This window comes from Rattus norvegicus, chromosome 14, assembly GCF_036323735.1.
Source record: "Rattus norvegicus strain BN/NHsdMcwi chromosome 14, GRCr8, whole genome shotgun sequence".
Taxonomy (NCBI): Eukaryota; Metazoa; Chordata; class Mammalia; order Rodentia; family Muridae; genus Rattus; species Rattus norvegicus.
In genome coordinates, this window is record NC_086032.1 from 10,899,946 (window position 1) to 10,914,148 (window position 14,203).

General features: G+C 44.8%; 1 protein-coding gene and 1 long non-coding RNA gene across 4 annotated transcripts in view; one reads left to right on the forward strand and one right to left on the reverse strand.

Annotated features, from left to right (window-relative positions):
- Prkg2 (protein kinase cGMP-dependent 2) overlaps positions 1–14,203 on the forward strand; it is a 108,598-nt gene that overhangs the window by 35,926 nt on the left and 58,469 nt on the right. For all 3 annotated transcript variants that reach the window (NM_013012.2, XM_039091638.2, XM_063272876.1), the window contains exons 3-5: positions 1,158–1,324; positions 3,842–3,955; positions 5,522–5,627. In NM_013012.2, coding sequence (NP_037144.1) covers positions 1,158–1,324; positions 3,842–3,955; positions 5,522–5,627 — 387 coding nt within the window. The remainder of the gene's footprint in view (positions 1–1,157; positions 1,325–3,841; positions 3,956–5,521; positions 5,628–14,203) is intronic.
- LOC134481716 (uncharacterized) lies at positions 6,640–12,887 on the reverse strand. The gene is made up of 2 exons (XR_010057463.1): positions 8,742–12,887; positions 6,640–8,667 (listed from the first exon to the last, which is right to left on the reverse strand). It is a non-coding gene; the product is annotated as an uncharacterized LOC134481716 (long non-coding RNA).

The following is a 14,203-nucleotide window of genomic DNA, read 5'->3' on the forward strand; positions in this document are numbered from 1 at the left end:
TGACCACTGGGTTTGGATGGCTCTGAGGATAGAGAAGGTACTTTAAAGAGGAAGGGGTTCCTACCGAGGAGCTTGTCTGCTTCCTTTCCATGGCTTCGTGATTTGATGAGGTTACGAGGAAAGTTACTCATTTCAGGAAGTCTTTAACCTGTGTTTGAAAACTGTAGAGGAAAGGGCTACTGGTCTCCTAATAGGAAAAAAAAACCCTACTGTTAAAAGGCACTGGAATGAATGTTGCAGGGCGGAAAAGACCATTAAAAGTTACACTGACAGTGAATGGAATATGTAAAAATTCCCACAGCGCATGAAGCATCTTTCCCTCCCGCTCAATACTTTGTAACAGCTAAGACAGAGTATGTTAATTAGAACATTTGAAACACATGGCAATTGAGTAACTATTTTGAGCTGCCTCCTTTCGCTAACAGAAGGCAGTGGATTCTAGGATTGTCAATAAGTAAGACTTTAATTTGGGCAGTGAAAAAAGAGTGTAGCATTGGAAACGGAGTTCTTGTCTGGTCCAGTCATGCCTAGAAAAACATCCTCAAGCAAACCCTGACGTCCACCCCCTCCAACCCATGTCAATCAAACCTAAGGAGCCAGCTTTTGTCTTCAGAAGGTAATGGGAGGAGGTGGACATATCAGAGAGGGCAGATTAACAGACTCAGATTCAAAGTCTAGGAAGAGTAAATTTCTCCCTCCCTTCTCTTCTCCTTCTTTGCAAACATGGGAATAGTAACTATTTGAAGAACTAAATAGGATATAAAGGAGCACTGGCACTGGCACCGTGTGTGCATAGGAGCACCCATGCACCAATGAAGGATTTGTCATCTCACAAACACAACTTCCTCCTGCTTTCCAGACCTGCTTCCATCCGACAACGGCATGGCATGGGAACTTTTCATTGAGAGATGGGATTATACATGATAATTAAATTGATATCATAACTCAGAAAAATATTCGAGATATTCTTAAGAGTTTGGCACATGATATATTGGTGAAGTTTTAGGTGAGACCAGGGAACAGATACGTCCTTGCAAAAAAAAAAAAAATGATAAACACGTAGATCTGAAGACTGTCATCAAAACACAGAATGAAGTGCATCTTTCATGCTCTCCTCTTGTTGAAATGACCATTCGTTTTCTGTTCTCGTACAACAGTGAGAAAAAACTTATCACAGACGCCCTGAATAAGAACCAGTTTCTGAAGAGACTGGATCCGCAGCAGATCAAAGACATGGTGGAATGCATGTACGGGAGAAACTATCAACAGGGCAGTTACATCGTTAAGCAAGGGGAACCTGGAAACCACATCTTTGTGCTGGCCGGTGAGTTTTACAGGTTTTGTCCTTTTTCTTTTTGAGTTCCCATATGAATGTTTTGGTTTATTTTGGCTGTTTTGCAGACATCTTAAAAAACAAAACCAACTTGCTCTGTTTGTAGAAACTAAACAGATTGACTGTGCGTGAGGAGGACATTGATGATGTAGTCACAGCAGTGGTCGATGTCCACGGAATATACTGTGTGGATCACCCCACTGAGCACTTGATAAAAGAGGTCCCATTCCGTCTCTTATCTCTCTTAAAGCAGTGAGCACAGCTCTTTTCATGTAATCAGTGGGATCGATATCCCATCCCCTGGAGGTTAAATCGCATATCCAAGGCCTCACTGCGCAGAAATGGAAAATGTAAAGTGCAGACAGGAAGCCAGACTCAAGGCTCCACACTTAGAGGGCTGGCTGCTTATTGAAAAGTATTTCTTCAAAATGTAGGTGTTTGGGTTGACACGTTTGCCATGGTTACCAAGGAGAGTTTAATTTTTGTGGTTTCGGAATTCACTTGGGTTATAGACCAATGATTTCAAAGAATAATTTAAGTTTTTTTCTAACAAGCAGATCAAGTGCCCTATCTATTAAACTGTTGTTTTTATACCCATTTATTCTCCAGGCTTGATGATCATTTGAACACACACAGTTGGGAGATAGTAACAGACCCATGGATGAATCTTAAATGCTTGATAATTTTTAAATATAAAGAAGCAAGAAATTTGCCTGCTTAGGGATTAAAGTTATTGACTGTCATGGGAAGTTCTGAATTGCCTCAACTTTTTGAGTCTTAGGAAAGAAAGTTAAACTTCCTTACCCAGGTAGCATGGCATTCTGATTGATGCTGCAAACTTCTACCTCAAAGTGTGGTTCCCAATAATCTAAACAATCAAACCCCGTTACTTTCTCTGCTTCCCGCGGCCTTAAAAGTTGCCTACCTAAGCAAATTAATGAGCTTGTATTTTCCCGTCCGACACCCTCCAAGGATTGCGTTTTCGTACATTGATTCTAAAAGCCTATCTGTTTTTAAAATTGTTTGTGCATTATTTGTTACACAATCTTTAAAGGTAACTTCGACATGGTTCTGTCACTCCAGAGTGATTGTTCTACCCCTGTCATGAGTTATAGTCTTAATTTAGTCCAGCCTTCGATCTTTACAGGGAGAGGTGACCCACAGTGGTTCTTTCTTCTCACAGCTTTTTTTCCCCTTGGCCATCGCACGTCTATTTTAGCATCACGAGAGCGTTTTGGCAGGAGAAGACAGGTCATTAAGTCAACAAATATTTATGGAACCTGCTGAGAGAGCCCAAGAAAGTCATGACAGTTCCATCCTGTTCCTTGCCAGTGACTCTGATGAAAGACTTGTGGAAAGAAGAGGTTAGACAGGAGTCAGTAGCACCACAGCTGTTGAGCCCAGGCAGACAGCACACATGGAAGCGAAGACTCAATGCTTTCTTACATGAATTAATTACGGTGGCATCGAAGGACTGAATTGCCTGCCTTAATTATCTGCCTGAGCAAATTAATTTGATAATTGGAATTCTCCCCTTTATAAGAGATAGCCTGAATGGCAAATACCACAGCATACTAAACTCTTGGTATTCCACATAATTCTTCAGTATTTCTCAAATCCTATGAGCCATAACCAATTAAGGAAAGAACCCAGACATGTATTAGGATCCAGGATTGCAACCCCAAGTGGTTTCGATGTAGCTAGAATTGGCTGTAATAAGAAATCCCTAAATGGTAAGTGTAATGAGTGGAATTTAGAACCAAAAGAAAAAGATTTTCTTTTCTGTTAGAATATTATTCTATCCCAGTAAACATCCTTGTTTCTCTGGTCTGGACCCTGCAATAGTTTCTGGGATAATGTCTCTTCTCATATCAGATTGGTTAAATTGAGTGGACGACACAGGATGACATAGTGACCCAAGTTTGTTGGGAGCAGGACAAAGACGGCCATTGCTTCTTGCCCCCAGATTTCTTCCTTTAATATAGCAGACATTTTAGAGGAGGTTTTGCTTGACGAGGCAAGAAAATGGTTTCCAGGACAAAACACCTGTAGGCAGTTTGCCTGGCACTGTTTTCTCCACCTCAGCTTTGTGGAGGTGCAGATGTATAGGCATATACGATGGTGAGGGGTTCAGCAGCTGAGGACCATCAAGTCACTTATCCAGGGTTACACAACCAATAGCAAATGCAAACCAGGTGTAGAATTAGGTGGCTTGACCCAACAGTCAGAACATCATGGCTCTGACGAGTCTTCCTTCCATGAAGTTAGGTCACTTAGGAATCTAGTTAATGCCAGAGTGGTTAAAAGATCAGGCCTGGAACCCAATCTGCCAATCACTGACCTCCAGAAGATTGGGTTCCAGGCCTGATCTTTTAACCACTCTGGCATTAACTAGATTCCTAAGTGACCTAACTTCATGCTCTGCAGGCTGTCTGGTTCTTTTCGTCTTCTTTATGGAACCCAGGTATATTCTGGTGATTTGTGTTTTTCTCAAACTCTGTTTGATAGAGGGTAGACTGGAGGTGTTCCAAGGAGAGAAATTGCTGTCGTCCATCCCAATGTGGACCACGTTTGGGGAGCTGGCTATTTTGTATAATTGTACGCGGACTGCCTCTGTGAAAGGTAAGAGGAGATGAGCTGCCCAAATTCACTACTGCGTCCACTGTTGGCTCCTGAGCCGAGCTTGTGGACTTTCTCTCTCATTTTGCCCCATTAAACTCTTGTTGATAAAAAATACAATTCCAACAAGAAGATTTATATGGGAGCTTTGATACAAGCGATTAGCTCAGAAGAACTTTTCCTAGGCTGGGGATGACTCAGTAGGGAAAACACTTGACTTGGCATCATAGGGAACAGAGGTCCATCCCTAGACTCTGTAAGTGTCAGGGTGCCCGAAGAGCCTTCAGTCCCAGTGCTGGAGGGGTGACGACAGAGGGATGCCTGGGCTTCATGGCCAGACAGTCTAGCCTAATTGGTGAGAACCAGGACAGTCATAATCTGATTCAGAGCAGAGAGGTAGAGTTATTGAGGATGACACCTAAGGCTCTCTTCCGGCCTTGCAAACACACATACGTACATGCACACCTACACAGGTGCAGGCACCCATCTGTGTGTGCACACCTGTCCCTGCACAGAAGCGCAGAAGCGAACCTACATAAGCGCACACACATGTCTGTGCATTAGAAAAGAGAAAAAAGAAAAAAAGAAAAGTTTCACCCCCAAACCTGAAGAATAACCAAACTGGGGCGGGGATACATTTCTTAAGCAAGAATATTGAATGACTGGTTCCATTTGACTCCGAAGCTTGGTGAACCATAGGTTTGTGTTATTATTCTTTTTATTGTGTTTTTAAAATCTTTTTAATACTTTTATTTTTGAAGTGTTTGCTTGTTTTGCTTTACGTGTATGAATGTTTTCCCTGCATCCGGGAACGTGCACCATGTGCAGTCTCCGTCCCTAGGCTTCTGGATGATTGTGAGCTGCCAGGGGATGGGGAACCACACCTGGGTCCTCTGCAAGAGCAGCCAGTGCTCTTAACCACAGAGCCGTCCCTGCAGCCTATGCTTTTACATCTTCCAATCATAATGTATTTAAACCTCTTTTTCCCCCCAAGATGTTCCCTATCAGTTTGGATATCATGCTGGCTTTTAATTCTCCCATATAAAAAAATCCCCCCCCCGAATTTTCTTTTGTTTTATCTTTAAAAATCGTTTGTGTCCATTGTATAGGAAAGTAACTGTAGAGATGTTTAGATGGCCTTGGCTCTCAGGCATCAGTGTCTAAACATCATAGGAAGACACGCATTCACACACGTGCACACAGACTTTTAGTTTCCAGTTACCTGCCTATGAACTCTTTATGGGTCTTTGCTGGCTGGTTGGCGTGATTCAAGAGCACACCCTGTGAAACGTGGTGGACTCAGTGCACAGCTAGAAATTGCAGACAAGCTATTTGAATATTATCCTACCTAAAATATCATCAGAAAAGAAATCTCCTACCCACTTCCGAGTCACGGTAGATTTCAGAACTGAAGTCATAGGAAACTACCCACAGTGTCATTATTTCCTTTCATTCGTGTGCTTAATACTACATTTCCAATAAATAAGTGACTACTCACTGATTAAACACTTTGGAATGTTTTTGTCTGGCGCTAAACACTGTCGTATTGTTTTCTTGAATTTTCTAAAGCTATTACCAATGTTAAAACTTGGGCTCTCGATAGAGAGGTTTTCCAGAACATTATGAGGAGAACGGCGCAAGCCAGGGATGAGGAATACAGAAACTTCCTCAGAAGGTAAGAGTAACCGCGTGGCGGGTGAAAGTAACCGCGTGGCGGGTGAAAGTGCGGAGGTTGGTATGCAGGGTGGGTTTTGCCGCCGTAATGATTTCCTTAATGGCTTCCCTCCCATTTAAGCAGTTTCTATAGAGAAAACTCGCTGAAAAGGGCAGTAGACACTAAAACTTGTATTTCCTTCCTATTAGCTTGTATGCTGAATTATTTTCTTGCTGTTCCCTTTAGTTTTAGTATTGAAGGGGCCATAGTGTAAAAAACATGCAGAAACACCTTAAAAACATTCACCGGGTTTGTTCACTGGGCTTTGAAAAACATTTATGATCTAGGGCTAACTCATCTAACATTGATTTTAGTTACCTTAATTACATTTTGTTATTTATTTAATTGCATGCACACTCACTTACATGTGTGCCTCATCATGTGTTCAAGTCAGAGGACCACGTCCAGGCACGCAGTTCCTTGGGATCCAACCCAGGTGATCAGTCCACGCCTCAAGCTCCTTTATACGCTGAGCCCTTTCACCAGCCCCACCTGGATTATTAAGATGAATTCATTGAACTTCCCTTACTCTGCAGGTGACTTTGTTTTTCTCATTTGCAAAGCCACACTACCTTCTGAGCAACCATGATTTGTAGCAGCTTAAAACAAAACGTTACAAGCTGCCACCCTGATGGCACAGATACTGGGACAGTTCATTTTGTAAAATGCTCTGTGCCTCAGCACAGTGTGTAAGGAAGCACATGTCTGCAAAATTTCAAAAGCGAGCTTAAGGAGATAGCCGTTTTTTGAGAGAGCACACTCTTCCATGTTCAGTAGTTTTGCATCCGAGAGTTTGGACAGCCTCTGCATTGGGGACACAGCATGTGATAAAATGTCTTTAGGATACGCGCAACACTAATTATGCATCATGTGACTTCTAGTAGTAGGTTTCCAGTGAAAGACCCCCGAAGGGAGCCCCCCACTCAAGTCTCGGGAAAGACGCGCACCCAGTGGGACACAGACACCGACCTGCTGTAATCACACGAGGAAGATTTATTGTGAGCGAGATGAAACGAGAGCTCAGGCCAGCATGCTGGGGTCGAGACTCATACACCACACAGGGAGTAGAGGAGTTCGACCCCGACCTGAATTTTCACAGAGCTTATAAAGGAAAAAACCACAAACCAGGGGGATCAAGAGGGAGGGAGGAGGGGAATTCCAAAACCATAAACTGCCCATACATCTAGGCCATATGCTAGCCACGTGCAACACTAGGCAACACACCCAGGACTTTGCGACATTTTACAGGGCCATTGGACCATTGTGGCCGGAGGCTATGGGTCATTGTGGCTGTTCCAGGAAACCTTTCATGCAAGAATGTTCCGGGAACCATTGCACAGCAAGGGAGGGGCGAAAAGTTCATGTTCTCACAGACCCTACCTCTTCTTTTTGGGTAGCTAGGCGGCTTATTATTAATTTTAATCCTTCATTCCCCACTTCTTCTTTTTTTGTTAATAGTTCTAATCCTAGAACTTCATGGAGAACTCAGCTTCATCTAGCATAACAGCTTGGTATTGTAGTCTTAACATGAGGATTCTAACCTGGACACTATCCAAGCCTATCCACCAAGGTCATGACTAGCTTTTAGAACTTCTAAGCTTATACGGACTGTGATCCCTGAGGCACAGTCCCAAGAAGTGTTAAGAGTACTAACATATGCAATGTTACATCATTTGTAATGGAAATCAAGCCTATCCCACACCTATCTTGATAGAACCCAGGACAAACATGACTGAATTTCCCTCTAGGTCCCAGCTCTCAGCCCCAACAGCTAGTACACGGCTGGTGAGGGCTGAGAATTGACAGCTGTCAGGGTGGTCAGCAGCACCAGGTACGGTCCTTTCCAGCGAGGCTCGAGTGTCTGGACTCAGTGTAGCTGCAACCTGGAACTGATGGGATGTCTCAGGGGTCTCCGGGGCATAGGCTGCTGTCAGCTGTGAGCAGATTTCTTTCTGTATCACCTGTAGGTCTTTTAGCCTGGCACACAAATCATTATTACTATGGCACTATGACATGTTGGTTCAGTAACATCATCTAATACAGTCAGGGGGGCTGAGGCCCCATATAAGATCTCAAAGGGGGTAAGGCTGAATCTGGAAGGGGTATTTCTTGCTCTGAAGAGAGCAAGAGGGAAGGAGTGTCACCCAGTCTGTGCCAGTCTCCATGGTTAATTTGGTCAGGGTCTCTTTTAGAGTTCTATTTATTTACCCTACCTGTCCTGAACTTTGAGGTCTGTAAATACAATGTAATTTCCAATTGACCTCTAAATACTTGGCCACACCCTGGCTTACCTTGGCAACGAAAGTAGGGCCGTTGTCTGACCAGATTACCTTGGGCATTCCAAATCAGAGGAAGATTTCTTCCAGTATCTTCTTGATGATTGCAGAGGCCGTCTCTTGTTTGGTGAGGAAAGCTTCTATCTATTCCTGAAAAAGTATCTACAAGCACTAGGAGATACTTGTGATTATATTTTTCTGGTTTTATCTCAGTGAAGTTCACTTCGACTTTTCACCAAACTCTCTAGGTCTCTTTGCCCTGTTTGCTTGCTAAGCATTCACTTATTGACATACCTTATACTTTCTACTGTCTCTCTGGCTAAAATCTTAAAGTCTATTACATACACTTAACTACTTGGACAAACTTTTTATCTCCTAAATGAGTCCATTTCTGTATTTGGCAAAGTGAGTCTTTTCTTTGTTCTCTGGGAAGTATAGCTTTCCCCTCAATGTGCCATTGTCCTTTATCTTTTAAGCAATTTGGGCCTTTTCTAAGTGAGGCCATCCCTTAGTCCGATCCCAGTTCCCAGTGGCTGTCTCTTGCAGGCCTGCAACCAGGATGGGCTCCTGCATAACCATTTTTCGAGCCACTTTATCTGCTTCGTTATTGCCCCATGTCACTGAATCTCTTCCCTCCTGATATCCTGAGCAATGAATAGTACTCACAGTTGTTGGCTTCACCAGGGCATCCAAGAGATGGTAAAGGCATCTGCAGTGCTGATGTACTGGGGGGGTAGAGGTTCAGCCATCCCAGATGACATTGTGTTGTCCACCATGGCAGCACCCACTTGTCTCTGACCTTCATTCATGAAGAGAACTGTTCCCGTCTGTGGACAAGGTCCTCGGCTTTCAGCAGGGGTCAATCAGCCAGTCGCAGAGGTCTTTCCTCCACCCATGGGCTTCTGCCAGTACTTGACACTTGTGCTGTGGTGGCTCCAGGTCCGGATTGGGCAGCAAGGTGACCAGATTGTCCCCAACCGGTGGAGAATCTAGTCCATGGCAGCTGACCAGTGGTCCCATCTTTTGGGACACTCTATTCAAAGGCAGAACATCAGCCACTCTATCACAGTTTAAGTCCTGGATTGGGTGATAATTGTTAGTGCCCGGCTGGCAGGAGTGATATGTTCCAAGTAGAACAGCGCTAAGCCATTCGTCTCCCAGCATCAGGTACTGGTGCACTGAGACAGGTCTTAAGCTCCGCATACACAGTCTGTAGATATGCATACACATGGCCTCACCCAGCCATTTCAGCCCACGCAAGCCATTTTGGAGAGCAATTTTCTCATGAGCAAGGGATAGGGGCAGTCAGGGATGACTATGAACTAGTGGGTTACCCGGCCCACGCCAAGGTCCACTGTTCTTCGGGCAGTCCATAAGTATTGTTTGTTGCCAGTAGGCCCCTGTACCCAAGGTCTTTGGATATTGGCCCACTGGAGGGGGGCATAGGAGCACAGAGCATTGGGTCCCTGCATCCACACTTCCCTTCTATCTCTGTACATAGCCAGCACTCTAGGACCAAGAGGCTCTCCAGTGTCCCCTCTTGTTCTTTCTGGGGCAGTCCCTGACCCAGTGTCTTTTTTTTTTCTTTGCATTAGGCACACTGATCTTTAGCCAGGAATTCTCTTCTGTTGCCAGGTACTGTCTTCCTAGGTTCCCTAACTACTGTGGCCAGTATATGTTCCTCTCTTGTCTTTTATCTCTCTTTAGCTCTCTAGCTTCCTCTTCTTTTAGTCTCTTTTCTTCCCTATCTTCCTGCACTCTTTACCTCTTTCTTTCTTTCTTTCTTTTTTTTTCTGTCTCTCTGCATCTTCTTCTACAGCTATTAGGTGCTGTCCACTTTTCTGCACAGACCCTGAACCACGCATCAACTTATTTTCTCTGCAACTTACAATAACTCTCTCAGCGACTTAGCTTAACCCTTCAAGTTTCTGTAACTTTCTCTTCATATCTTTTCTTTATCTTAGCCAGATTGGTGGGGCACTTTCCAGCCCCTAGGAGACCCACCCTTGGAGCCTGGGGGCAGACCTGGAGCACTCCCTACCTTCAGGGGTATGAAGAGAGCAGGCAGAAGTGAGGGCCTTCTATCCGTGTCTGGAACATTTTTTTCTGGTCTCCAGTAGGATTCCGTCTTTCATCGGTGGTAAAGAAGACCTGTAACAGTTACTAACAAGCATATCAAATGGGATGGTGAGAAAACAAGAGAATCTTGAGAATAGAGTCTACCGAAGAGGGCAAACAGCATTTAGTCACACAGCTAAACCAGGAGGCCTTTCTTGGAACAAAAAGGCCATTGTCAGTGTCAGCTCCATGGCTTTGCCTCTCAAGAGAACCAGCCTCCAAATGACACTAGGCTTCTAGTAACAACTAATAACAAAAGGATGGAGAGATGGTTAGAACCTGGGTGCTAGATGCCAGGGGGCTGATAAAAGAATTGTAACCAGTTCACCTGGGGCTATCAGGACCTCAGTAGTAGCCCTTTACCAAACTGTCTCACTGGGTTTAAAGGCCCATGGAAAAGAAAACATTAATCCTGACCTTGGCTACCTCCAAGTAATTTAGTGCTGGAGACTGACTCCTCCCTTGGAATAAAGACAGCAGATAAGGCAGGCTTCCTTAAAGAACTTCTCTAAATGAGCACTCTCCTTCTGTGAGCAAATGTCAGAAATTCCTTTCCTGTTCTTATTTTCCTTATAGCCCCACCTAGCTCTCAGCCTTTTTAGATTATTCTTCTGTAGCATTTCTAACACAGCCTGTCCCTTTTTTATAGCCTATTAACAGCATTTCTGATCTTTTAGGCAGCTAAGCACTAAGTGTCATACCGGCTGAAACTCCGCCTTTAAGATTCTTTGCTCCCAAGCAAAATTTAAATCCTTTTCCAGCTTATCTCAGCTGTCCACCCTGAGATTCCCAGAGATCGCGAACCAAGGTGTAGTAATTCACTAAGAAATCTCTCTATAGTGTTTCTTTTTACCTTAAGCCTTTTCCTTTTAAACAGCTCCTGAAGAGCCAGAAAAATTGGGTGAGACTCGAGAAGTCCCCATGCTCGCTGCAGCAGCTCCGCAGCTAATTTCGCTCCCCTCTACTGTGTGCTGCGAGCACAAGCACAGATAAAACACTATTTTAAAAATTAACTTTGGCTATCAACCAACACACCGCCACTAGAGCGGGGTCCATAAGATTAAGTTTCTTACTCACTAAGCATTAAGGGGACCAAGTAAAACTCTTCAACGAACAAAGCAAACAGTTTCATGATTTCAAACACAGTCGTCAGTCCAAGATTTTAAACACGGTCGTCAGTCCAAATTCAAACACGAAACAAAAGTCAAAAAAAAACACTGGACAATACCACAGAAAACAATCCAGACAAACAAGACCAAGACAAAGCATCCTATAACCAATTTCCACAGATGCCTGGTACCTTCAGTACCTGGCCCAAACTGCAGCTTAACCTTAGCTGCTTCTGGGATACCAAACACAGAAACAGAATACAGACAACAGACACTAACACATCTAAGCACACTTGTCCGTGCCTATACTTAAATAGGCAGCCGAACGCGACCTCCAAAGTCACAGTCAGATCTTTTTGACTGTCCGTTGCCAGGTCCTCCCGACAAAATTCGGCTCGAGGAACGTTTCTCACGCGTCCCAGAGCCAGGACCCAACAAAGGCTGACTCGTGGAACGTCTCTCACGAGTCCCAGAGCCTGCGCGATTGGGGCGTCCCCCGGTGCGCTTTCTAAAAAGGAAAAAAAAAGAAAGAAAAAGACTATTCAGAGTAGGAATCCTTCATCTACTCACAGGCGCCATTTCGGGGTGGGGAACCTTCTTCCACCCGTGCACAGGGCAGGAAACCTTCTTCTGCCCAGACAGTGCACTAAGACTCTCGTGCACAGGGCAGGAATCCTTCATCTGCCCAGACAGTGCACTAAGACCTTAAACCGGTACCGAAAAACACAGACTACAGGACTTAATTCACACACACTCACACACACGAGCACAAACAAAAGAGAAAAAAGAAAACAAAACCGACGTCGACTTCGTGTCGACCAGAGGCACTGAAACTGATCGGCAGGTCGCAGACCTTGCCTAACAAACCGGTCGTCAAGGAGTAAAGTCTCCTCTGGACCTATCAGATGGGGTTCACCAGGCGTCCCTGGTCCCCCCTTGTCTTCCTGGGACGTCTCCCAGGGCGAACGGACGGTGGGTACCTGGACACGTCTATCCCTATCCACCCCGCTCTCCTTCCTGGAGCGCGGTCTCACTGAGCGTCCGCAAAACCGAAACAGCGATCGCACCAGATTCCCAGACAGAACATAGACACAGACCCAGACACAGCGCTGAGATAAAACAGAGAATCTTACCTCCAAGTGGGTCTAGGACCCCTGGGTGGTCGCGCAGATCCCGGACGAGCCCCCAAATGAAAGACCCCCGAAGGGAGCCCCCCACTCAAGTCTCGGGAAAGACGCGCACCCAGTGGGACACAGACACCGACCTGCTGTAATCACACGAGGAAGATTTATTGTGAGCGAGATGAAACGAGAGCTCAGGCCAGCATGCTGGGGTCGAGACTCATACACCACACAGGGAGTAGAGGAGTTCGACCCCGACCTGAATTTTCACAGAGCTTATAAAGGAAAAAACCACAAACCAGGGGGATCAAGAGGGAGGGAGGAGGGGAATTCCAAAACCATAAACTGCCCATACATCTAGGCCATATGCTAGCCACGTGCAACACTAGGCAACACACCCAGGACTTTGCGACATTTTACAGGGCCATTGGACCATTGTGGCCGGAGGCTATGGGTCATTGTGGCTGTTCCAGGAAACCTTTCATGCAAGAATGTTCCGGGAACCATTGCACAGCAAGGGAGGGGCGAAAAGTTCATGTTCTCACAGACCCTACCTCTTCTTTTTGGGTAGCTAGGCGGCTTATTATTAATTTTAATCCTTCACCAGCTCTTCCTAAGTACGGTCTAGTGATGTGACCTTCCATACACAGCCTGAAAAGCCAGTTGTGTTCCGGCCGCCTACACCTAGCATTTGGTTGGGGATCGTAGGCACGAACACGTTGAATTCAGCAGAACATAGCCAGTGTGCAGAATCTTGCAGAACATCTCCCTGGCGTACGCCGGCAGAGACAATAATGACTCCCGACAAAGAGTTGCAATAATGAGAAGCAGATGTCTCATCTCTAGGCATCATGGACCTTAGCCGTCATGTGGTGGGATCCACCTAAATATAGGTGATCTCAAAATTCTGCAGCGGAATGTCACAGAACAGCATTGAGAGTAAGCCACACTTAGGGACGATTTAGAGAGAAAAAAAAGGTACAGGAATAAACCAATGGCCACAGGATGTAGGTGAACTGTCCGAGATAAAACCTCAACCATTCCACAGAGCCACGATCCCCTTGGAACCTAGCGTACTCTGAGTTAAAGGAGCCTAGAGAATCAACCGGCACGATTTCTTTTCTCAAACCTTCTTTTTGTTATTTTCATTCATCCATTCAACAAATATTTATTTCTGCACACCAAACATTGTGGATTCAGTGGTGAACAAGGTAAACCTGACCCCCGTCCACACAGAGGGGAAAGGAACTGAGATTTCGCCTCATCTGTTTACCTGCCACTCCCAAAGGTGACAGGCTTACTATTCATGGATCCCAGTTTGGACCAGAAGGGAAACTTTCATAAACTTGTGGAAATCGAGTTCTGGTTGTTTTTTGCCATTTCAACAGGGGGGCAGTACTCTGGAGTAATGCAGTTTTTTTCTTCTTTGTTTCATTATATATAATAGGCTCTTTTTATATGTGGAGTGTAATGTACAAGGACTGTAGTATACATGTAAATCACAAAACCTCATAAAGCTAACAATCCCATTAGGAAATACATCCAAAGGAAATGAAGTCAGTGTGTTGGAGGAGACATCTGTGTCTCCATGTTCTTTGCAGCACCGTCCAGAATAACCAGGAAATGGATACAATCTAATTGACCATCAGCCATGGATGGATAAAGAAAATGTGGTACATAGAATGGAAGAATGTTTAAGCATAAAAATAAGATTAAAACTTGTTATTTGGGATGACTCAAAGTGGGGAATGTTCCGTTTATTGAAATGGGCTAGGCATAGACAGACAAGTAGTGCTTAATCTCTCTCAGATGTAGGCTGAGAGAGTTCATTGTGTAGATGCTAAGAGCAGAGCGGTATTTCCCAGATGCTTACAACAGGGGTGGGAAAAAGTTGACCAGCGGGTGTGAGGCTA